The sequence below is a fragment of the Dipodomys merriami genome, unplaced genomic scaffold (assembly GCF_024711535.1).
Source record: "Dipodomys merriami isolate MVZ:Mamm:240054 unplaced genomic scaffold, mDipMer1.0.p SCAF_1, whole genome shotgun sequence".
In the NCBI taxonomy this organism is placed as follows: Eukaryota; Metazoa; Chordata; class Mammalia; order Rodentia; family Heteromyidae; genus Dipodomys; species Dipodomys merriami.
In genome coordinates, this window is record NW_027202270.1 from 79302836 (window position 1) to 79328600 (window position 25765).

Consider the following 25765-nt stretch of genomic DNA (forward strand, 5'->3'; position numbering starts at 1 on the left):
ACACAGAACACATTCATACAATTTTATTATAATTGCTGTATTTTATCATCTATCTTTTTTACTATGCCTAACTATAAATTAAGCTTTATCACAGGTGTCTATACATAGGAAAAGTATAGAATATGCAGAATTCTAACTCTCTATTGTATCAGGCATTCACTGGGGACTTGAAACAAATCTTTTGCCACTCTTCAGATGGCAGCAAAAAGCTGAAAATCACCTGTATGCTAGAATTTTGTTGAGATGGCTATGGTTTTGATTTTCCTACAGTTTATTTTCTTTAGTTGGTAGACTCACTAATATTTGTATGTTTATCACTTGAATAGTAAATTTTACTGCTGCTTCTATAAATATCATCAGTAGATGCTTACTCTCTTCTTAGAAGCACCAAGGTATATTATCAGATGTCTCCTGTCTGAAGTGGCAAATTAGATGTACTTGAGCACATTTCTTGGGACTAGCTTAGACCAAGCAAGATACTGCTTCAGGCTGCAGGAAGCTCATAAGGAAATAGTGGAGCCAATGCGTTTGGAGGTCTACTCTTTTCAATAATACTTGGCTCTCTGATGAGCCTATTATATTGGCTGTTGCTCCTAGATTTCCACAAAGTGGTAGTGGCTATTATCAAAGCCAAATTCTGACCTGGAGGAACAGGAAAAGATCCAGATAGCTCAGAGCAAAACTGTCCAACCAGGGGGGCCATGGAATGTGATTTCATATGTCTCTATCTTAGGAGGAAATTGCTTTCTCCAACAAGACATTCGTTAATCCACAAAGTATTCTGGCTCTTTATCCTAACCTTGAATCTGAGACCTGCCACTACTAGTATGCACAGGATAGGAAAATGGCTATGTTATTTTCACAAATCAATTAAAGTCTGCGATCTTTCTCTATGTCTTTTCATCATGGAAAACAACTGACACTAAATAACATTTTATCAACAACATGAACTATAGAAGGAAATGATTTTGTAGAAACAATTGAATAATTATGACATTGGTGAACCTTTAAGATATCCAAAGACAATGTCAGGATCTTGGAAGTATGAAGAATAAAACTCAACCCATAATTTAAAGATGTTTGAATTTGATAAGAAGTAAGACATGGAGCCTGTACAGTAGAAAAGTTAAAGCTCAGGGAACAACAGGTCATTTGGCCATTTATGCCAGAAACCCCAAAGAGAAAGATTCCTGTGAAGAGGTCTCATAGCAACAGACCAACACTTAACCAAAAAGGATCAAGTTATAACATGAAGTCACAATTCACACTAATATGAAATTAGAGAAAAGAAATTCCAGTTTTAACATACTGAATCTATGAAATAACTATACCTAGAAAACTGAAGAAAGATGAGTGTAAATAGTAATTAGTCAATCTATGTAAAACATCTGCCTTTGTTATAGACTAAAAACAGAAAATGACAAAAAGATATAGTAGCAAGTTTAGGAGGCTATTTTGAAAATATGATTGGAACGAGCAATTGAGTTTGATGAGCTATTTGCATTCTAAATGTCTTTATCATACCAAACAGTAGGTTGAGTAGAACATTCTCATTCAATGAGACAGTTCTCAATATTCGCCTTCCAACATATCTCAAGTTTTTTTTTCCACATTTACTTCATACTAAAGAATACTTTTACATCCCATAAGAGCAGTGATTTTGTCACATATACCAATGTCATAGACTTCCTCCTAGTACATAGAAAGTACCAGAGAAATACCTGATAACTAAATCAGTGATGTAGCAGTGGCAGCAGAATTCCTATTTACAGGTTCATGAAAATCCTGGTCAACAGCTGAAATTGAGATTGTCACTCCCATAATATGCTACCGAAAAGAAAGTGGTACAGAAGACCTGATCCCATTGACATTCTCCTAACTATCCCACGTTCTCATTCTAGGTCCTTTAGTACCTACTGAGTAATGTCAAGGGCATCTTACACTTGTAGTATGAGCTAGTATACAATCCAGAATTTAGACTTTAATGTTTCTGAATCCTAAGAACAATTCCCAACAACAAATCTTCTCTTACAACAAGATTCAGTAGATTCAACATTCAATGATTTGACTTACCAATTACCATGACTCCCAGAGCTAGATATGTCAAGGAATTTCATCCCAAGGAAAAGCTGAGTAGCTCCTTAACTGAAGCATGTATTAGGACTTGTTTGATTCCTATTCCCAGATAAAAGTTTTGATTGATATTACTATGCCAGAAGAAAGAAAGACATCTCACAACATAAAGAAGCATGCTTTTCCCAGGTAGGCCACTTAGACAAGCTGATATGAATGGGCTGGCTTGTTTTGCAAATTCCAGATCACTAAAAAGTAATGCATGCTTTATATATTTACTTTGGGAGAAACATCAATCAAATCTGTTAAGTTGCTAAAGGTGACCAGCCTATATTCTAAATTAGGTTTGCAGATCTGTCTACCCATGTAAAACAAAAATACAAGTTTTGTGATAGGCATTTCCATTGATGGCACTAATGTCACAGTTTGCAGAAGTAACAAATGACATTAGTATAATCATACTAAATTCCCCCTCAGTTTATCATTATATAACTTTCATCTTCCCAAATACTTTTCTTATTATAAGAAATATTTGTAATTTTTTTTGGGGGTCCGGTCATGGGGGCTGAACTCTGGGCCTGGGTGCTGTCCCTCAGCTCTTCAGCTCAAGGCTAGCACTCTACCACTTGAGCCACAGTGCCACTTCCAGCTTTTTTCTTTTTGCTTATGTGGTGCTGAGGAATTGAACCCAGGGCCTCAGGCATGCAAGGCAAGCACTCTACCACTGAGCCACCTTCCCAGCCCACATTTGTAATTTTTAATAAGTTTTCTATTGTGAAAATACTGTACAGAGGGGTTACAGTTACATGAGCAAGGTAATGAGTACATTTCTTATCAAGCATTGTTGCCTCCTCCTTTGTTTTACCCTTACCATCCTTTCTCTCCCACTTCTACAACTACACACCCGCCCTAAATTGTAAAGTTCGATGTTCAATAGTGTCTTGTACATCTCATTGTTACAATGGGTCAACCTGTATCCATATTTAAACATTTTCTTTTTATGTTTTGTTTTTCCTCTCCTGTGAGAGACATGGAGCCATATCTCCCCCTCACCCTTTTTTTTTTTCTTTTGGGTTTTTTTTAACTGTATTTTTTTTTGTCTTTTCTTTTTTGGTACTGGGGATCGAACCCAGGATGTTGCACTTGCTAGGCAGGCACTTTGCCACTGACCTACATCCCAGCCCTCCCCTCGCCCTTTTTTATAAATCTGAGAATGATTGAAAAGTTATCAGTAAAACTACTTTTTTTCTTCTATGCTGTTTTTGGTCTCTACATGTCTTTGTATCTGTTATTTATATCTGAAGCTCATTCTTCTTTCCACAAAGTGTACTACCTCCTAGCAATCCTAACTGCTTACTGACCTTCTCTTTGTTTTCTTTTTTGTATTTTATACTCAGAAAGCAAACTCATTTTCCCTACCCACTCTGGGTTTGGGGGTTCTGGCAGAGGTCACTGAAAGCCATTGATCATGATTAACGACAGAGCTGTAGTTAATATAGTCATAAAAGCACACTCAACTGAAAATTGCTCTTTCACGGAATAAAACCAGTTTGCCTTGGAGATACTGAAGTATCTCTAAAACCTCAGTGTGGGAACAGAATTTATCAGGATACATCGCATTCATAAACTGCTTTGTTAAATTGCAACTCCTTTGTACAATTCCCTTAAAGATAATTTTTTTTAAAAAGGAAAGGAAAGGAAACAGAGTCCCCAAGTGCCGAATCACATCTCTGTCATGTAGATGAGTGGAGAGAGTGGTTGACATTTATTTTTTCAGAAGGGCAAGAGAAGAATAATGTATCCAATTGAGTTAAGAGAGGAAACTGAACTTGCAAGAGCAAGTAATTATACAAGTTGGAATCTGACCAGGTTAACAATGTTAACACTACAACTCTTGAAAACAAAGAGGAACAGTCTCTACAGCTCTATGTTTACGTCTTATATGGAAAGTAACCCTGGCAGCCAAGAATGCACTAAAAGATGGCATTTAGAAAGGTACTAGTGAGCAAAGAGAAAGGAAAGCTAAAGTCGCTGCATTTTCCCCTTGATGTTGGCCTGTCATTTTAAAATACACTAAGATATACATAATCTCTGACTAAGATCCTGGATTAAATAGCTCTTCTCTGTCCCCAAAATTCTGCCTGAAGTTTGCTCATCCCAATGCCCAAAGTTTGCTTACCACAAAATGAATGTAGTAAGGGCTGGGAAGGTGGCTCAGTGGTAGCGCGCTTGCCTTGCATGCATGAGGCCCTGGGTTCGATTCCTTAGCAAACCACATAAGCAGAAAAAAAAGCCGGAAGTGGCGCTGTGACTCAAGTGGTAGAGCACTAGCCTTGAGCTGAAGAGCTGAGGGACAGCGCCCAGGCCCAGAGTTCAGGCCCATAACCGGAACCATCCCCCCCTCCCAAAAATGAATGTAGTAAATCACACCTTCAACTTTAACCCAAAGTCCTGGCTTAGTTAGGCTGTCTCCTGTATTTGACTTACCTGATTCCAAAAAGAAGCTGTCCTTTTATTCCACATCTTCCTATGTCTTTGTTCCAGGGAAAGCTTCTCTGACTAACCCAATGCACTTCATTACCCAAGTTTTCCAGCATCTTCTTGGCCTGAATGTGTCTGTGACTGTTTAAAGTCTACATCTTAGCTAATAAAAAGTGTTGGTGAGAGATGCTATGATGTACCTTACCAATTTGGAGTGTGTCCTTCCAGGTAAAAAGACAAGCCTAAAATAATACTCTAGATCTGGTATGTCAAAGGTCCCCAGTTCCTTTCTCCTTGGGAAAAGAGGAAAGATTCATTTAAAGTTCAGAGAGGGAACTGGCAATTAATGCATGGACTACATCCAGATCTGCCCATAGCTCTGTGGAGTGGAGCTGGTTATGAAAAGCATGCATTCTATTCTGTCTGTGCTGTATGTTTTATAGGAAGGTATTCTTGCTTCCCAGCCCAGGGCTGCCAGTTACTAAGCGTGTCAATTTCTTGCAGACACTGTTAGGAAACCTGGTGCTTAGAGTTGAAGCATTCACAGTACTAAAGCTAATATTTCATCCTCCTTCCAGCCTTTGGCTTTTGTTTTTCAACTCATCAAAAAGTAGGCTAGGGAGCAAGAATGTTAGGCTTGGTTATTGCACCCTCTCAGCTGCAATATCAGATGCATAGCAGATACCCAATTAAGAAAAATGTTAGCGTTTCAGAGCTTTATAGAGTGGCAAGTTTGAAAAAAAGTAAACTTTAAAGAGACTAAGTATCAGAGGAGTTACACAGCTAATTAGCACAATGCCAGGCATTGTATACTAGTTTTCAAATCAAATACCTGGTAGCTAAGGTCTCAAGTTCTATACTCAGGCTGCTTCTACACACATCCTGACTTCTTAACCTGTTAGCCATGTGTGTGTGGAAAAGTACTTAGACCTCTTTATCTGCATTTTCCCATTTGGGTAATGGGCATTAAAGTTGCACTCTCTTATGAGGTTGGAATAAGCATTAAATGAGATAATTCACCCAATACCTGACACACAGTCAAAACCTTTATAAGTATGGTTAGTTTTCCACCTCATGTTCTTTAAATGAACCACTATAGCAATAAAGAACAAAGAAGTACAGAGTGTTGGTTAAGATTCTTGTTTGTATTAATTTGTACAAAGACCTGGAGTCTTTGTGTTAGTGCCCAGCTGAAGGTTAAGGCTGGATTCAAATTTCCCAAAAAGATTTCATTCTCTTCCTGATATTTTACAGTGACATTGGTCAGGTATATAATCAACTTTTAAGATAAAATCGGTAGATGGCTACTTGCTTGAAATTGTGAAAGAGAAAATCTGTACAATGACTGTAACCCTATAGCAGAGACTAGGAAGATCAGAGTTCAAGGGCAGCCCAGGTCCTGCCCAAACTAGCAGAGCAAAATGCCACATGCCTGCCATCCCAGATATACTGGAAATATAAGTAGGAAGATCACAGACTGGAAGAAATAATGAAAGCTAAAAGGACTGGAGGTGTGGCTTAAGTAGTAGAGTACCTTGCCAGGCAATTGCAAAGCCCTGAGTTCAAGCCCAAGTGCCACCAAAAAAGTAAGGAAAGAGAGAGAGGGCAGGGAAGAGATTGCCTTCATAAAAAAAAATTGTTGTACCATAGTTGTTGTTTGTGTCTGTCCTAATTTGGGATAGGAGTTTCTCGCTCAACACATATACATGATATAAGAAACCAAAACTGTTATGTGGACGTTTTCACAGTTAATCAGTTAATCATGTTGGTTTTCTTTTTTTTTTCTATTAATGTTTTTTTTATTGTGAAAATACCATACAGAGGGGTTACAATTACATGGGCAAAGTAATGAGTACATTTCTTATCAAGCATTGCTGCCTCCTCCTTTGTTTCCCCTTCCCATCCTTGTCCTCCCATTACCCACCCCCACCCCCCGCCAAAGTTGTAAAGTTCGTTTTTCAACATATCAGCTATGTGTTCTCCTACCTTCCTCATGGCAAAAGCTCAGAATCCTCTAATTAACTTTTCCTTAGAATACTACTCTAGGGAAATCTCTCTTCCATGGTTATTGTTGACTGAAAAAAATTTATATGAGCTTCTAAAAATCAGATAACTAAACTTCCGGTTCCAAGTTCACTTGAATTTGTATGAATCACAAATTCTAAAAATACTCCATGTAAGGTATGGCTGGCTCTGGTCTCTGTTGCCTTCCAGGCTGATGTAAGATCACAGTGAGATCATAGATTGGGAAGTGATAATGATTTATAATCCCGACAGCTGCCAGTGCCTCACATCTGTATTCCTTGCTATTCAGGATGCTGAGACCTGGAGGATCAAGATTCAAAGCCAGCCCAGACAGAAAAGTTTGAAAGACTCCATCTCCAATTAATCAGCAAAATGCCAGACCGGAGGTACAGAGCAGTGGTAGAACACGATCTGGGAGCAGTAAAGCTGAGAGTCTGTGCTCCAGGCTCTGAGTTTAAGTCCCAATATCAGTACACACACACAAACACACAACCTATATCTGGATAAGGAGCCAATACTTCCTTCAGTCTGGTTTGATTTCTAAGAAATTCTAGGGGTGTGCATGTCACTGTCTTTATGATAAGTCTATTACAGAATCTATAAGCAGAAGAGATAGACTCTCTTGGCAGAGCTATGTTAGATGGTGTCTTATTAGAATGACCTCTTTCTTTGTTTTAACTGTATATCTTTATCCCACTTTTCTTTCAAAACTTTTTCAACTGCACCCTTCTGTATGAAACTACCTCTGAGAATCCTAAGCACAAGCGCGTTTTCACAAAGGTGATTACAGAGTATGTTTTTGGTTGATTGATTGGTAACAAGGTATTAAATTGGTTAGAATTAATTCTCAAGAGATTTCTGGAGAATACATCATTACATTTGGCTGGGATTATTGCTAATAATTCATTTTTATGATTAAAGGCAGGAAAATGCTGTCAGAATTGTAAAGCTACTTATTTTAAACTTGAAAACTACATTCTCATTTTGCCTGCTCTGTCTTTTGTTCCCCAGTACAATCAAAAGCCTCACCAAAGAGTCATCCATACAACTGTTGCCACCTATAGGTGACAAGTGTAGTATATTAATGTTAATGAAATTTGGATAAAGCACAACATACGAAGGGAATGTCCATGTTTTTAAAAACCTACACAATTCTTGCCAAACATGAATTTTTGCTTGGGTTTCCATTACTGCCGTTTTGCTTCTATCATATTCGTTTTGGATGTTATCTTTACAGATACTAGTGACTGATGTTTTCAAGTGCTTTTCCAAGATAAAGAGTTTAGGTTCCACAAGCGGATAACCTGGGTCCAAGTGCAAGCAGCACCATGGGTTTCCAGGCTGCAGGACCAGGCTCCACCTTCCTCAAGCTTCCATGGCCTGTCAATGTAGATGCTAATGGTACCCACTCCATAGAAGTGATATGAAGGGGAAAGCAGCCAATCCCTGCGAAGTGCTTAGCAGAGTGTCTGCCTCTAAACTGACACTCAGTAGAAGGGAAATTGTTACTACCATGATCAGTTTGCAAAGCACTTTTACGGGTAGTCACTGTACAGTGATGTGCATTACTTGGTTATCTTCTGCCAAATAAATCATTAATACATTATCATTTGACCTTAGTCCTCCTTATATTTAAATTTAAAGGCACCCCAAGTCCAAAAGCCTCTCAATATCTGGAAAGACCAAGTTGTGGCTAATTGAACATGTTCCTTGGCAGAGGCAGGGCAAAGAAACTGCCTTAATGCTGTGATTCTTTGCTCATCAGAACACTGGAGAAGCCCAAGCCAGCCCTCGAGAGTCCTCTGGTACTAATGGAGGTTTCCATTGAGATGATAATGACAACTGAGCAGTGGGTTACTCCTTTATGGGAAAAGGAAGTGGAGGGGTCCACAAATTGGATACTAGAGAGAGAAAGACAGAGACAGAGAGACAGAGGGAAGAAACATGATTCCTAGTAAATAAACAGACAATATCAAGATTATAATTTGATACCCCTGCTGGGATTTTTTTTTTGGTTGTTGTTATCTTGGTTGAATATGTGACAGAAATTAAAAATTGGGGCATTTTTTTCAATGTAAACCAATATTTCATGGATTTATTTTCTCATCTTTGAAATCCAAAGATCTAGACCCACATTTCAGCTCAGCAGCAATAGCTAGACCCACATAGCTGCATCTGCCTTTATCACAACCTGGGCCTCTGGAGAGCCATCTTCAGCACTCCAAGGCCCAGTGGATTCTTCTCATCATCATTTGCATAGAGATTGTTCTTAGAGCTAAGAAATATTTCTGCTTTCACACCTAAACTGTAAACATGAAAGGAAGCTTGAGAAGGCCAGGTTTTTCTTACAATGGTCCTTCATTTCCATAACATCCCTGAACAGGGTCAGTCTTTATTACATGTGACAGACAAAACCGACCTTTCTAAAGGTTTCAAGCATTAGAGGTTGGAACCCTTAGAAAATAGGATGCCCTGCCCATAAACAGTGGGAGTTTACATGGTAATTCTTTCCTCAGTCCATCTGCACTAACTGAATCATACTGCCTGGTGTTTCGTTTGTTTGTTTTTTTCTCTCCCAAACTGCAAATTCTTTTAGATCAGTGCTCTTCTGTCTAGTATGTTTCAGAATTGCTCTGTGATCTTGTTTAAAAGAAACCTCTGGGCCTCAAAGTCTCTCATATCACACTTGTGGTGGAGACCAAAGACCTGCATTTCCTGGTGCAGATACACTTTTAGAACCACGGATCTAATAATCCTCATTTGCATTTCTTGAGCAACACCTAGTAGTAAGTGCCTTAAGGTACTATGTTTCTAAGATTTTCTTTAATGCTGAAATAACTATGTTTTATCACCATTTTTTTTTTTTTGGGTCCGGTCATGGGGCCTGAACTCTGAGCCTGGGCGCTGTCCCTCAGCTCTTCAGCTCAAGGCTAGAGCTCTACCACTTGAGCCACGGCGCCACTTCCGGCTTTTTTCTTTTTGCTTATGTGGTGCTGAGGAATCGAACCCAGGGCCTCAGGCATGCAAGGCAAGCGCTCTACCACTGAGCCAACTTCCCAGCCCTTTATCACCATTTATACCTGAAGAAGTTGTGGGCACTGAACCAAGGAAAGAGCCAAGCTGGTACAGAAGCCCATGTGTCATTTTCCAGGGTCTCTGCTGTCCCCTTTGAACTCAGTTCTTTGAGCTTTGAATCCTTAGCAACAAATCCTCCCATCTGCCTTTTAGTAGCTTATGTAACAAGGGTTTGCTGAGTGAATTTGTGATCTATATAGACCTTCAGAAGTAGGAAAGAAAAATGCTTGTAGTTCTTGTATGAAGAATAAGACATCCAAGGAAGGAGAAAGCATCCTTGTATATCCATTATTTACCTAAACGTAAATGTAAATGTATATACAATATTTACATTAAACCTTTTTGTAAATAAATGTATTTAGTTTCTCTGAAGTATTTCCAGCTCCATGTATTTTTAATATCGTGCTATATAATTCTTTGAAAAAGAAAATAAAGCTTAAAACTTGGCACAGCACACAGAAAAGGGCTCCTGCATAAAGTAATATCTAATTATGAAATCACTTTTCTGTGCTCAGCTAGGAAGTTTGTGGCTCAGGCCCCTATAGTTTCAATGTAGCCATTTGAGATTGGAAATGAGCTCCCTGAGTAATGTGGCTCCACGTTAATAGTATAATGAAATAAGCACTAGTTCAAGGATGATTTTCAAATATTCCTGTAGAATTATACCATTCCCCATAGCAGAGAAAACTGCCCATGTCTGCTTTTGGGACACTGAACCATTTGTTTCCATCTCTTTTTTCTTTCTGTTGACTGTTCTGCATAGGAATTCTGTTTGTTCCCATAGAGGTCAGTTTTCTCACTGCACCTTTCCAGTTCTTACATGACCATGAGGAATGGGCCTAGTAGGGAAAGAGAATTGTGTATGTCAGAAACGGTTTGGTATGTTCTTCAAATGGAACATTTAGGTAGCAAAATGTAAATCAAACAAGCACTATGTTTTGTCCTTTACTGCAGAAGGCATTATGTAGTGGAAAAATTAAGAGTGTAGAGGCAGCCAGGCTGAAATTCCGATCTTGTTCTCTGCCATGTTCAGGGAAATCTTGAATGAGGAGCTGTGCCATTCGAGTCTTGCTTTGTCATTTTTAAAACTGGTCAAAGTAGGCACCAGTGGTGCATGCCTGTAATCCTAGCTACTCAGAAGGCTGATACCTGAGGATCGTGATTTGAATCCAGCTGGGGGCAGAAAAGCCTGTAAGATTCTTATCTCCAACTAATCATCAAAAAAGTTGGAAGTGGAGAAGTGGCTTAGATGATAGAGCACCACCACTGATAAAAAAAAACAAGTGAAAGCATAAGTCACTGAGTTCATCCAAAATAAGAGGCGGACCAACAGGTAGAATACTATATGTACTGACAGTATGGTATTCTTTTGTGCACTGTAGTGGGTGTAATTCGTGATATTATATATTTCAAAGTAACCAGAACAAAGGATTGTGAATATTTTCAGCACAAAGAAAAGATGGGTGTTTGACACAACAGATAGGCTAAATACTCTGATGCAATAGATCATTGTCCATTATCTACGTGGATGGGAACATACATTGTACCGTGTACAGATGTGGAATTATTATGTGCCAATTAAAATAAGATAAAACTTAAAACTAGATAACACATGGGCTAAAAAAAGAACATGAAACAAGATGTTTTAACTTAAAGAGGCATGAAAAGGCTGACAGGGAAAATCTGTTAAATGTCTTTTATCTAGTGGAGGCTTAAGAAATGTAGCTATTATTATCAACTCTAAGACCCTGTTCTTGCTTCTTCCTTGTGTCTGATGGAACTTTTTCTTGAAAAAGAAAAGATGAGAGATGTTTGTAAAGGCCTTAACCCCTCCATGCTTTTCATCATTACTTGTATCTGAGTTCCTTTGTCTTCACCCCAACCCACCTCAGCAGCCAGTGGAGCAACTGAGTCTATTCATGTTCACATTGCTTACTTGCCTGTGGATGTGATTATGACTGATAGATCTCATAAAGTCCTAGAGAGTGCTACTAACATCTTATAACTCATCTGGTATTGCTAGGACCTCCTGGAAGAGTTAGAAAAGAGGGGTTCCTGAACTGCAGACCTGTAACTATGATTTTTACACCCTTGGGTCTTCTGTAGTTCTGAAGGCCTCTTTCAAACGCCTTAATTCCTATGAAGCAACAAAATACAAACATAATAATGGTTCTGACAAATTTGCCACATACGTTTTATACCAGTTTAAGAAAATTTATGCCCAGGGAAGCAGGGATTTCTATAACTTCTGATTGAAACTCAATCACTATCCCCTTTTAGAAAAAGGGCAACTAATACTTAGGAAGAAAGCAGAGGAGCTGGAAAGTTTGATTAAGAAAAAAACGAACGTTACCTGAAAAAATTTTAAATGGATCCATTTTAAATGAAATTAAATGGCATTTAACTGATTTGCAAATTGGGATTTCTGTATCTCAGTAAAATGATTATAGCCTTGATTTATCCCTAAAATTAGCGTTATTATTACCTTTAACTATACTAGAAGATTGTTAAGCATTTGTAAGTTCCCTCTATCCCTTTAAACTGTACCCATCAGACAATAATCAAATATCAGATAGGGTAACTTGATTTTCTAAAGAAATATGTTTCTAATATTTTTCTCTTTTATTACAGAAATTGAAAACAGTTGAAGAAACAAAAGAAGATCCTGAGGATAGATTATCTAAAATTTCCCTGGAGTCATTCAATAAATTCAACAGCTCTACTGTGATTCTATTAGAAAAAGAGAACTCTCTGAACAAGGCTGAAGGAGAAAAAGAAGAAAAAGAAAAAAATGAAGAAGCATCTTTGAGTAGCTCAGATAGGCCTGGAGTCGATAATTTGGAATCCTTGAGTGATTCTTTATATGATAGCTTCTCTTCTTGTGCAAGTCAAGGTTCAAATGATGTGTAAAGAACTTTGCTCCTTAGTGAGACCTGGGAAGAGTACACTTAAAGAAAATAAAGCAATGATAAGGATGTAGAAAGGATAAACATTAATGTACAAATGCCAGTCAAGTTCACAGTAGGTAATGTACTACCGCTTATTCCTTTGACAGGGCAATAAAAACTAACTCCAGCTGGGTTGCTGTCTCATGCCTGCCATCCTAGCTACTCAGGAGTCTCAGTTGGAGGCCAACCCAAACAGAAAAGATTTGCTAGTTTCCATATCTAAAAATAATAGCAAAAATATAAAAAAAGCTGGGTGCCGGTGGCTCACACCTGTAATCCTAGCTACTCAGGAGGCTGAGATCTGAGGATCACGGTTCAAAGCCAGCCTGGGCAGGAAAGTCCGTGAAACTCTTATCTCCAGTAAACCACCAGAAAACCTGAAGTGGCGCTGTAGCTCAAGTGGTAGAGCGTTCGCTTTGAGCTGAACAGCTGAGGGACTGTGCTCGGGCCCAGAGTTCAAGTCCCACCACTGACTAAATAAATAAATAAATAAATAAATAAATAAATAAATAAATAAATAAATGGCTGGAGGCATGGCTCCAGGGATAAAGCACCAGCCTAGCAAGCAGGAGGCTCTGAGTTCAAATCATGATACTGCCAAAAACTACTCCAAAAGGATTGACTCCATTTGTTGTATTTCAAGAGGATAAAAAGTAAACATGATACAGAATTCTTAATTTTTGCACTTTTTGAATACTTGTACAGAAGTTGTAAATTTTTTGAAGAGAAATTATATTTGTAGGGGCAAATGATAGCAATAAATGGAATCAGTGCCATGCTCTTGAAATAATGTACTAAGACCTAGAAGTTGATAATATATTTTTAAAAGTTTCACCTGAGATTTGTGAAGTTCACTATCCCAGTCCTCAGATGATTTGTGAGTGCACTCTAAATTTAAAAATAAGAAAAAGGAAAAAATAAGAAAAAAAGAAAACAATGAAAAATTGCCATGATCTCCACCTTAGTCTCCTTTTGATAGAAAAGTTAATTAAAAAATTTGCTAGAGAGATTCAATAGATAGCAATAAATGTAATTCTACTTTTCTAGAAAAAATCAAACTGAAGTATGGATGCTGATTAGAAGTTATAGTGAATCCAGACCCAACTCAATCCTGGTTCCAATAGCAAGTTCCCCTCTCAAACATTTCCTTCATCCTCCTCTCCTTAGGGTTTGTCTGTGATTCTGAATACTATTTGTTGATTTTTTATCTTTTTATTAAAATCTGGGTACTCTAGAAATGAAAGCGGATTCCTATTTGCTCTGTCCACTTTTTAAAAAAATAAAATGGTTGGTGCTATGATAATTTCTTACTTTTTAATATCCTTTTTTCTATAAAGACTGTTTATATGTAAGGATAAATTCTATTTTAAAGGCTATGTGTATTTTTTCTAGATGTGAACTATTTATAATTGCTTTTGTACAGAAGCTGTAAACTAGTCATAATAGAACTATTTTTAGGATGTATATGGTTAGTTTAGCACACAATTGTCCCTTTAAAAAGTATTGTATAATCAGTGTTATTTCGTTCATTTGTGCAATGTGTTACGTTTGAATTTTGTTATCTTAAATGAAAATTATGTAAAGTGTCCTTGTCTTTCAGACTTTTAAAAATCCTTTTTCTTTTTTCCTGAATAAAAGTCCTATCACAACTGCTCTCTGTGAAAACTGAAAAGGACTTCTTTGAGGACTTTTTGCTCACTAGGTTATTTCAACTGTGACTCATATGTGCTCCAAGGAGGGATTTCCGAAGGCATAAACTGGCCCTTTTGCTCCCAAAGTAGCAATTCAGCCAATGGTCAAAGCAGAGTGTACAGACAAGGGAGAAATGGTCAAAGCATTTCAGTCTCCCCAAGGGGTTAACCAACTAGAAAAGAAAGGAAAAGGTGGGGGAGGGGGACAAAAGGCAGAAGGGAGAAGGAGCCCTAGGCTGAGAGGAAACGATTCGTCTGCAGAGGAATTACAAGAAAGTCACTGACGCTCATTTCCAGACCTGCTCAGCTGGCAGGATGGGAAAATAAATGAACTGCACCCCAGCTCGAGAGCTTCCCCCCGCGAGGCGGCTGGAGAAGAGGGGTTAGAGCTTACTTACGAGGCTATTTCTACTGAAATGTGTGCTCCCCCGAGACTTGAAATAAAGGGGTGGGGACGGGCGGGACTGGGGGCGGGGGTACCTTCCAGCCCCAGCCAGGCAAGCCTGCTCCGCACCACCTGCTGCAGTGCTCCGCCAGGAAGGCGCAAATCACACCGGCGAATACACAAGGTGGGTCATCTGTAATGGACTGAAAGAAGAAAAATAAGGGTAGAATGGGGTGGAGGAGGCGGGTGCAGCCAAGGGGCAGCCGGGTACCTTATGGAGTGGGTATTCATAACTTATGGCTATGGGGAGCCGAATGGAGTCTCTGGTTGGAGGAAGGAGAGAAACCCTCTTGTTTTCTGTCGGATTTGATTTCCAGCCGGAGCTGATCAGGGTGGTATTCCTGGTGGCTTTCCGCTGGGCCGGGCCACCCCGGCAGTGGGCAGTGTCAGTGCCACGTACCCGCCAGCCATGCGCGCGGGCTGGCGACAAAAGGACAGACAGCCAGGGCAAGCGCGTCCGTCAGGGCAGGATCCCCACCGCACTTTCACCCATCCAGCCCTAACCAGTAACCACCGGTGGTGAGCCTCTCCCAAGAAGTAGTAGCGGCACAACTGCGCGAGACACCCCAGGGAGCCAGGGGTGGGGGGCATTTCCCCCAACACTCCATCCCTCCAGATCGACTCCCCAGAAGCGGTCGATCCCGCCGTGGGGGGTGGGGAGCGGGGAGGGCCAACCTGGACCTGGTCTCTGGGGTACTGGAGAGAGCCTGGGACCCAGAGGGGGAGCTCGCCCGTGCGCACCGAGGCCCCGAATCCGTGCGGGGCTGGTCCCCGCGGCACCTGCTGCGCCCTCCGCACCCGTCTTCCCCCACTTCACATCTCTCAGCCCCTGAAAACTACACCCCGCCTCCCCGCGCCGCCCTCAGCGCCCCTTTCCCCAGAACGTGCAGAGGCGGGAGATAAGGGCGGCAGGAAGGAGGTGGGGACACAGAAAGACAGTCCCAGCCTCCCCTGCCCGCCACCCCCACCCCAACTCGACAGCCGTCACGTGGTGCCTGGAGTGGGGGGGGGGAAGGGGGGAAGCAGAGGAGAGACTTTTTTTGGAGGGGGGTGCTTCGGATCGCCAGTAGTTCTTCAGTCTAAGCCACCAACTCCGGAGGTGCCAAGCTCGGCCCGGGAGCGCCAGCCAGAGCCGTGGGGACCCCGGCGCGGAGAGCCCCGGCGCGGGCGATGCGGGCGCCGCGGGCGACACCTGCGGCTCCCCTCGGTGGCGGCCGTCGCTCGGGCGGCAGCAGCGCGGGCCCCGGCAGTACCAGCGGCCACGGTGACCGCGGCGCGGGCGTCCTCCGCGGCGGCCGCCGCCTCTGATGCTCCCGCCCGCCCGCTCCCGGCACCGCGGCTCCGGGAGGATGTGGGTCCTCGGCATCGCGGCAACTTTTTGCGGATTGTGCTTGCTTCCAGGTAAGGAGACCACCGAGGCCGGCAGCCCCGCCAAGCGCTCCCAGCCCGGCGATCCACCACCCACCGGCCCCTCTCCTCCCCACCCTCACCCCATCCCACCCCCAGGGCGCCCACCTCCGGGCGGGCGCGGCTTGGGGCTGCCCCGCGGGAGTTGAGCGGCGGCGAGTGGTGGCCAGAGGCGCGCTAAACTGGGAAAGTCTCCAAGTCCCGCGCTGCTGGACTTGGGGACTGTTGGATTTGCGGGACTCCCAGCACAGGCTGCCCAGGGTACAGTTGGGAGAAATCGGGGACAGGGGTTGGCTGGGGGAGAGGGAAGGTGTAGGTCATGGAGAGGGTCTGGGGGAGATACGAAGGGGTGACATCTCCCCGAACCGCAGCCAAGTTATCAAGTGTCTTGCAACCCGTGGGAGTGGCGCCGCCGACAGGTGAGCGACGCGCTCGCGGAGCTGGCTGGTGCGGGGCCGGGCTGCGCCGGGGCTGTGTCCCTGCTGCGATCCGCGTGAGCCACGAAGGGGACACGCCGGGGACAGCAGCCAGGTTTAGATAGTGCCTCCAAGGATGCCGGTGTCTGACTCCCTCTTTGACTCTTTGCGGACTGAGCTCTGCAGAGCTGGGACTCGGACCGCGAACCCTTGCCAACGATTGTTCCCCCCCCCCCAAAAAAAAGCCCCGGGGACCCGGGGGGCTGCGGTGTGGCTCACAAGCCGAGATCTTCACGTCCCCTCCGACCCGCGGCGGCCGTCCCCTCCGCCGCCTTTAGAAGGGTCGGCGAGCCCCGAAGTCTTGGGGCGCAGGGGCGCTTGGCGACCCGAGCCTCCTCCCGCGTTCCCCCGTGGTCGCTCGGGAAACAGCGCAGGAACGCTGGCTGCAGAAATTAAGTAAAAACCCAAAAGGCGTCGGCAAATGTAATCATGAATGGTGCCAAAATAGTAATTAAGTAATTTGTAACCAATTAGCAATTAAGCAAATCCTTTGGCATAGACCGGAGCTGACGCGGGCTTCCGGAACGACTTGGTTCTCCGGTCTGAACCTCTCTGTCCTCCTTTCAACTTCTTGGGAATGACCGCCCGTGGTGGTGCCTGGGCACTCCGAGTCTGGAGCAAGGATTTAGGGAGTCTTGGGGCAATGTTCCTCTCAATCCTCTGTAGGACCCGGGGTGCCCGCGCCGCCCTCTGCCGGCTTCAGCCACATCCAGCTCTAAGGGAGACCTCGAAGGGCAGAGCTGACACATCCCCGAGGCCCTGAGCCCAGGCTTTCCCCGAGCAGGAGTGGGCTTGCTCTGCGGGCGGGATCTGACCACCCCGACCCCATCTGTCCTTGCAGGCTTTGCGTTGCAAATCCAGTGCTACCAGTGTGAAGAATTCCAGCTGAACAACGACTGCTCCTCCCCTGAGTTCATCGTGAATTGTACGGTGAACGTTCAAGACATGTGTCAGAAAGAAGTTATGGAGCAAAGCGCGGGTAAGAGCCTGGCACCTCTTCAACTAGCCTAGGCAGCGAGCGTGAGAGTGAAGGGCCATTAAATTACAGAAAAGGAGGTGACTTTGATTTAATGTGTGTGTGTGTGTGTGCACTGCGGGCACGCGCACACGTGCACATACACACACACACACACACACACACACACACACACACACACACATTGGTTATCACAGATTTACAATGCTGGGAAAATGAAGAGTTCCGAGTTACCTTAATCTCATTAGAGTTAATTACCAGGGTTTCTACCCCAAGGGATTTGGGAGGGAAAGTACATTTAAATCAGTGCCTCTCTTCTTTATATTTACTCCCTTCTCCTCCCTGTGCTAAAAGCTGATCAGTGGGTGGAAAAATATATGAATAACCAGCCCTGGCTTGGGCAACTAGACAGTAGCTGTGAGGGATGTCAGCCTGAAATATGGAGCTAGTTGAAGTTCCCAGAGGTCAGAGCTTGAAAAATGTGTTTTGTCATCGAGCCACACCATATTTCTTTGAAGAACACTATAGGATCTTTATTTAATTTTAGAACTAATGCATCAAATTCCAGGCACAAATTGCCAAGATCTTTCAAAGGAATGTTGTTCTCAGCCCTACAGGCTCAGCTGCTGGCTGGCTGACAGACACTGAGCATTATGCAGGGGACATGGGATGGGGGGGAGAGAATTCTCACTCTAAAGTCTTTTTTGGATTCCCCAGTGCCATCTTTCCCAATAATCTTAGTAAAACTCAAAGTCCCCCAAAACATCATGGAACTTTGAGGGAACATAAAGGAAGGTGTTGCTTTAATTTCAAGGTCAAATCATAGAGTCATCGCCATGGAAAGACTGTTGAAAAGATGGGAAATAGCATCATGTAATAAATGATACTGAATGAGCCGAATCCATACTACTCTAGTTAGGGAACTAACTGCTCCCAGAGCCCCAGAGTGAAGTGATTAGAACTGTTACATGATTCCTTTAAACCACTGGCAAGCCATGCAAAGCTAGTTTTAAAGGCAGCACCTTTGGAAAGTACTTTGCCCTAGAGAAAGGCCTGAGGATGTTGCTAACCACAGGGTTACTGGAGAAACTTATTAGCTAGAGAGATGGGGCCTTCTCTCATAGCATTCATCTTTGTGTTATGAAGTGGTGTGCATATGGTTTTATAAGCTGTTCTTCATAGGTGATTATTGTCCAGGGTATGGATTTTTTCTACCAAATTGCTCTCCTAGGAAATATGAGATGTAATTGCTTTGAAGAATAACTTGTCCCAAGAAAAGTAGCAAGCATTATTTTGGTATATGAGATTCAGTCTCATTTTAAAAAAGCAGAACGAAACTAAGCTTAATGATGAGGCTTTAGCTCAGAGTGATATAGACAGTTTTGACAAGTGGTTTCTTTTGTAGTTGTATTTCACTCCTGCACTTTTCCTGGGCTTTTCCTGACCTTTTGAGTATTTGCAGTTCTTTCTCCACAATAGTTTGGAGCTACAATACTGAAGGCCACAGCTTACCCAGTTATCATGTTTTATAACCTAGGATGTGGTTGAGGAAAAGATATGAGCTGAATTCGAGTCCAAAGGGGTACTCTCTCTCTGAGAGACATGTCTTTTCCCCTTTGTACTTGCCTTTGATGAATACTGTATACTCGATTTTCAAAGTGCTATTTTACATTTTGATTAATTCTCTACTGAAATCATATTATAAAACCAATATATAAAAGCAAAGCAGACATTATAATTCCCATTTACCACAGACAACTTCATCACAGAGAATTCCTAGGTACCTGGCCTGAGGTTGGTTGCCTCCTATTAATGTAGTTAAGTTGGATGCTTTGTCTCCAAAATCATGTTTCTCCCACCACAGGCAAAAAATGATAAGACTAAAGCATAATCCAGTCTTAAACTTGAAGAATTAACAACAGGAGCAATGGATGAACACAAATGCAAAATCAGTTATGAGCAAGAGCACAGGTCTAGCCATATGCAAAATATTCTAAACCTAAATCCAGTAGAAACCAGCCAACCAAATATATTTCTGTACTTGAGAGCCATGTCTAGGCTCTGATACTTCCAATGTCCTTTCATGTTTATGTAATTGCAACAGACTAGCCTGTTTACTTTGGATGATAAGAACAGAAAGTAAATCTGAAACTTTGATTATGACCACAATGTGGCATAATCATTGCAATACTAATGGCTAATTTTGTCATGTGCGCTGTGCATCTAGCTCTTCCTTCATCAAGTTATCTGTAGTGTCTCATGAAATCTGGTAGAATTTTCCTCATGCGACAACCAGTCAGTATTTAAGTCCATGGCATAGCCAACTCTGCCATTCTGGAGAAAGTAATGCCTGTTAAATGATACCATTAGAATCAAAGTTGGAATTGAAGAATCAAAGTCAGAATCTTAGTGCTTTGGAGCTGAAATGGCTCACCGACTCCTTCGTAAGGTGCATTTTACTGTCTTCCTGGAATTTGGGTTGATTCCACATGCCTGGGCCCACACTGAAGAAACTAACTTCATAAGTCTGTGTTATATCGGCCATGGCTTTTATAAACTCCCCAGGTGACTCTGGGGTGCTCCAAGTTGAGATTGCTGATCGGGACCAACCTTTCTTAATAAAAGAAGATCAAAACTATTTCTAAGAGAAACTTGAAATCTGCTTTCCAAGCCAATACCTGTGCTATAATGCCACCTGCCATCGTCTCACAGACTAAAATGCATCACCAAGTTTACCTGAAAAGGTAAGTCAGGCAAAGTTCTAAGGTCTGAAACAATTTTACATGTCTATCAGGTTCACCTGACCGGATCAGGGGACAGGTCACAAAGTGAATGTTGACAGAATAAGAAAAGCAACTAGTAGGACTTTTAAAGTTAGAGTGCCATGTAGATTGGCATTTTTCATAGAGAAAACAAAGGCTTTAAATGGGCTAAGAAATTTTAATGAACTAAGCTGGTCTGACATTAAGCAGTAATGAAAGGTGCTCTTTCTCCCTAAACTACCAGCGATGCAATATGCCCAGGCCTTCAGTTAGTCCTTTCGGGATTAAGCCTGCAGACTCAGCTTTTATGCATTTTGAGGCAGGTAAATTTAATTTTCAATGGGGAAGTTCATTTGAAATTAACCTTTACCTATCCCCCAGAGTGTCATTCCTATTAGGTGCTGAGAATGTTTTCCATTGCTCTATTTCCCCTTGGACATTGCTAGAATAATAAAGCATGTGCTGTGGGAAGGAAGAGAAGGTTTGGTTCAGCTTTTCCCATTGTCCTTTCTAATTGATATTTAAATGTTTGCATAAGTAATGACTTGCTCTCACTAGTTCTGCCCTTAATGGGCTAGTGTCTATTTGCCAGCACCCTTGATAAGGACATTTCTTTTGCTCTTGTTTATCATTGCATTTCACAAAATATTTCAAATATTGATTTTCATTTCAGAATAAAAGCTTCTCCCTCTTCCAGTATGACTTTTTAAACCAGGGTATAAAGAATGTGGATTTGCATTTGTTTGACAGTGCAATCTTGTAATTAGAGTTTTTCCTCTTGACTAGATACAGTGAAAGGGGCATAATTTAATTTTTATGGACTAGCCAATTTCTGCCCTTAGTAAAATATAGCTCTGTCAGTGAGCAAAATGTTACAGGTTCTCTTAAACCTTATTTAAAAGTTAAATGCAGTATATTGAGAGAAAGTTCATGGTCTGAATCAGTAACCTAATCGATCTCATCACCCATCCTTTGCAACATGCATTAATCTATTTGTCTGTTTTGCAATACAAGAGTTACTGATTTACATGCCATGGTGCATCTACATTATGGCTGGATAAGTAATGGCTGTCTTCCTTTTGGATTAGTTAGTTGCTCATTAAGTTGAGCAAGGATAGCTCAGGGCCCTGGATGGATTCATTGATGGCTTGTTTTCTCATGAGCTAAATAACGAATGGCAAGAAAGGATGCAATGTTCATTAAATAATCACTTATCCACTTTCAGTAGATAGATATAGAAAAGTAATCATAGCCAATGTTCTTTCAAATCTAGTTGTGCTTAATTTTACTAGCATTTAAAAACCTAGGTTCTATTTCAACCTTGATGTAGGCTTAGAAGGAGTGAAACCCAGTATAGCTCATCAAATTTATATCCCAAACCATTTTCCTAGCATTCTTTTATATAAGATGTGTGCAGGGTGATATATAAGGATGGCTTTAGTTTTCTACAGGTGTTTAGCCAATTTTGCCAGAACCATTTACTGAAGAGGCTGTCTTTCTTCCATTCTATTATTTTAGCTCCCTTATCGAAGATTAGGTGGCACATACATTGGAACACACATGATAGCATGTATATATGTGTGTTTATATAGTTTTACCGTTTTACCTGTGTGTGGATATATGTGTTTATCTGCATATACCCACATATGTAATTCTTGTAATAAAAATGAAAACATTAAGTCCTCCTTTGAAGGTGTTCAGATCATAAGTTATCCGATCCATGCTATGTTGTAGACACAGGGACAATTTTAATATAAAATTTTCCAGAATGACTTTGTTAAGAGCACTTTGTTAAGAATGACTTTCTCTATGCGTGTCCCTCACCTGCCCCATGTCTTTTTCCTCCTCCTCCCAAGCCTCTCCATTATCTCACTTAGTAAAGACTTCCTTACTAGAAACCAATTAATCAGAATGATTTTTAGGATGTGCTCTATAGAGCAAGTGAAAAACAAAAAGATTTTAAATTACTATAGATCAAATTTAGCAAAGGAAACTTCCCCCGGTTAAAAAAAATAATGTTAAATCAAAACGATTTCAATGTCAAGAAAGATATCCACACATATTCACACCAGCCTTGCTAAAAAGGTTTCTGTGTCAGCTTCAATAAAGTTATGAATTACACAGGAAGAGATTCTGTGCTGGATATGTCGATGTCTCTCCCTCTTGCCCTTGCAGGACACTGAAAGAACACTTTTCTCTTCGGGGGCATGACATTTTGCCAATCAGCTTGCTCACTTAGTTCTCCAGGTATATCCATCTCTTTAATGTGGCAGGCAGAGTTGGCTTCTGAGGAAGGATTCGAGGGGAAATATCACAGGCTTTGGTCCCTTGGACTCCCCAGTAAGTGAATCATTTGTTTATGTTAACTTTCCAGCTGAACAAGCAGCCAGGTTGACCTCCCATATCCCATCTCCATAGATGAAACGTTTGAAGATTGATCTGGCTCTCCCTTAATACTAATTCCTCCCACTAGGATTTCTTGAAAGCTCCCATCATTGATGGTTTTCCTAATGAGTTTAAACAGAGAGGCTTCAAAGCTGGGTTTTGTTCCCAAGTGGAAATGAAATGAAGTATGAAAACAAAACACACCGTTTCTTTTGAACTTTGAAAAGGAAATCGGCTTCCCTTAGATAGTCCTGAAACTCAAAATTCTGAAGCTGTAGTGTGTACTTTTACTTGATCTCTCCCTCTCATCCTGTCATCCCCTCCTCTTTTTCTTTTTTTTTTTTGTCTTTTCTTTTTTGGTACTGGGGATCGAACCCAGGACGTTGCACTTGCTAGGCAAGCGCTTTGCCACTGAGCTACATCCCAGCCCCCCCTCCTCTTTTTCTTCATCCTTTCTTTTCTTTCTCTCATGGACTGACTTAGTGTCTTACGACCAAACTAAGAGAATGTTTCTTAGCCCACTGGACAGAAAGACACAAAATCCAGATGGGAAGGGATGGAAAGGGGAAACAAAGGAGGAGGCAACAATGCTTGATAAGAAATGTACTCATTACATTGCCCATGTAATTGCAACCCCTCTGTATGGTATTTTCACAATTAAAAAAAAAGAAAAAGACACAAAATCCAAGTCTTTGTTTTCATTCATTGAATGGAAAGAGAATTAAACTCCAGTTAGGGTGAGAGCACTCTGTTTTAGGTTTTGTATGCTTTTCCCTTGGAAAAGGTAGAAAGTGGTTGGTTGCCGGTTTTCTGATGGGATACAGCAAGAGAATAAGAAGTGCAGTCATTATATCTGTAGCAAAGAAATCAGTCTTTAAAAGAGAAATCTGACATGATGTTCACGGGAGTTGGTTTTGGAACTGTCCTGGCCTGAACCAAGGATAGCCCAGATAGCTTAGTTACTAATGACTTGCATGCTATTTTCTGGTTGCTCAGAGTAAGGGAATGCCTGATTTCAGCTTTCACTGTCTTATAAGTGGGCTCTCATAATTAGTCTGGAAGGCTCACACTGAGATAATCTCTCTACTTGATAATGGTGAATCTTAGACACAGAGAGGTTTGGCAGTTAGGCACAGAGAGGGACCACACTGCAAGGGACTGGAATTCAACTCCTTTCCTTTGCTCAGGTTTTTTGTTTTTGTTTTTCAATCATTGAGGTGCCACACTCCATAGTTTTGTGCATTTTAATGAGCCATTTTATTGAGATATATTTCATATGTAATATAATTATCACAAGGATTAATTTACCCTTTTATAAGTATATATGATTCTGTACGTTTTAAGTATTCACAGAATTGCCTACTTATAGAAAATGTCCTAATTCGAGAACATTTCATCATCCCCCAAAGAAACTTGATATCTATTACTACTATCTCCCTCTTTTCCCTCTTACTAGCCCCTAGAAACCATTTATCAGTTTTACATTTATATGCATTTGCCTATTCTGTGCAATGGAATCATACAATATGTGACCTTTAGTGATGAGCTTCTTCTGCTTAATGCTTCTATGGTTCATTCCTGCCATTTCTATTTTGAGAAGTATAGTTTCTTTTGCTAGTGCCGCTATCTGAAGAGATATCTCTGGTTTGGCAGAGCTCTAAATGAAAGAGGAGGGTGGGATGAGATGGGCTGGAATATGGTGATGAATCATTAGAACTCTGCTAGCTAATTACACAATTTGCTGAGTTGAAGTAAAAAAAAAAAACAACCCTGTACCAAGAGCAAGTCATTTTAGTGAGCTGAGGCCAAAAGATTCATGTTCTTCAAGCCTCTGCTTTAATTCTGAGCACTGAGGCTCTCCATCTATTTAGTACATAGTATGTTTTCCAGTGAAGCGATCTTGAACTAGGCAAGGTTAACCACAAGAATCCTCGGGCACATGAATGGGTGATAATGGATGCCTGAATCCCCTGTAGGTGAATGCAGATGCACTTTCTCACATGTGGTCTCACCCATCGGCTTCAGCCCTCAAGAATCAGACCCTTCTAAAGCCAGGAGATTCTTCATCTATCTGGCCCACTGCTTCCATTGTCCACACAGGCTATTTCTTTCTGGAGCATGAGTATCTTGATCCATTTCTCTTTCTTCCCTTGAGAAGACCTGAGGGTAGGGCAGGTTGAAAGATAACCTGGAGGACTCTGGCTTAACAGAAGAGAAACTGGCATGATTTATTTATCCTCTGATGAATGTTGACTGGCTACCTGCTCGTGGCTAGCCTTCTCCTAAGCCTAATCATATCATAGCCCTTAGGTAATCAGAGATACTTATCTCTTAAATGTGAGATGTATACTTTTCTCTTGGTCAATTCCTTCTTTTTTTAAAAAAATGTTATTCTTATTATAAAGGTGATGTACAGATGAGTTATAGTTACATTAGTCAGATAAAGAGTCCTTTTCTCTCTCCCAGTGTTTCCCTCCCATGCCTACCCACAAGTTGTATTTTTAACATAGTATCACTTATGCATTTGTTCACTTGGTTATTTCCTTCTTAAAGACTAAGCTGAATTCTTCCTGGTCTTGTAGTTTTCATTGAATCTATTTGGGAGAGTTGAGGATTTACTTGTGAAAAATACTGTGTTTCCTCCCCTGGGTTCTATAGAAGATGCCACAATTTATAAGTTAAGAGCTTGTGATGGGATGAATTGGCCTATGGATAAACCAAAGAAGTCTTATGCATGCCACTAATTCTTTTTTAGAGGAGGTAAACTTTGGGCTATAACTTTGTTATGATTCAGTAACTTTCCATAGGCTTTCCCTGCAAGACATGTTTTTTTTTTCCCTATTAATAAATTGCCTCCAATCTTTTGCTTGCTGCCAACACTACAGAGCAAAGCAGGAGATGGAATGAATTAAGTGCTTTAGATAAGGTAGAGTCATTGAGAGTTTGTAATAAATTGCTTTTTTTAAAGGATGCATTAAATAGAATAAAGCAATGATGGCTCTAGCCATTGATTTCCAAGGG

General features: G+C 41.4%; 2 protein-coding genes across 10 annotated transcripts in view; both read left to right on the forward strand.

The window, feature by feature from the left end:
• Nucleotides 1-13125, forward strand: part of Nckap5 (NCK associated protein 5) — a 959972-nt gene extending 946847 nt beyond the window's left edge. For all 8 annotated transcript variants that reach the window (XM_070024260.1, XM_070024269.1, XM_070024275.1 and 5 more), the window contains one exon: nt 12286-13125. In XM_070024260.1, coding sequence (XP_069880361.1) covers nt 12286-12564 — 279 coding nt within the window. In that variant the 3' untranslated portion in view covers nt 12565-13125. The remainder of the gene's footprint in view (nt 1-12285) is intronic.
• A 2369-nt stretch (nt 13126-15494) lies between these two features.
• Nucleotides 15495-25765, forward strand: part of Lypd1 (LY6/PLAUR domain containing 1) — a 37616-nt gene continuing 27345 nt past the window's right edge. The window contains exons 1-3 of one of the 2 annotated variants that reach the window (XM_070024357.1): nt 15495-15969; nt 16101-16139; nt 17463-17600. In XM_070024357.1, coding sequence (XP_069880458.1) covers nt 15909-15969; nt 16101-16139; nt 17463-17600 — 238 coding nt within the window. In that variant the 5' untranslated portion in view covers nt 15495-15908. Of the gene's footprint in view, nt 15970-16054; nt 16140-17462; nt 17601-25765 lie in introns of those variants that run through there. The other variant, XM_070024347.1, reaches the window with a different exon arrangement.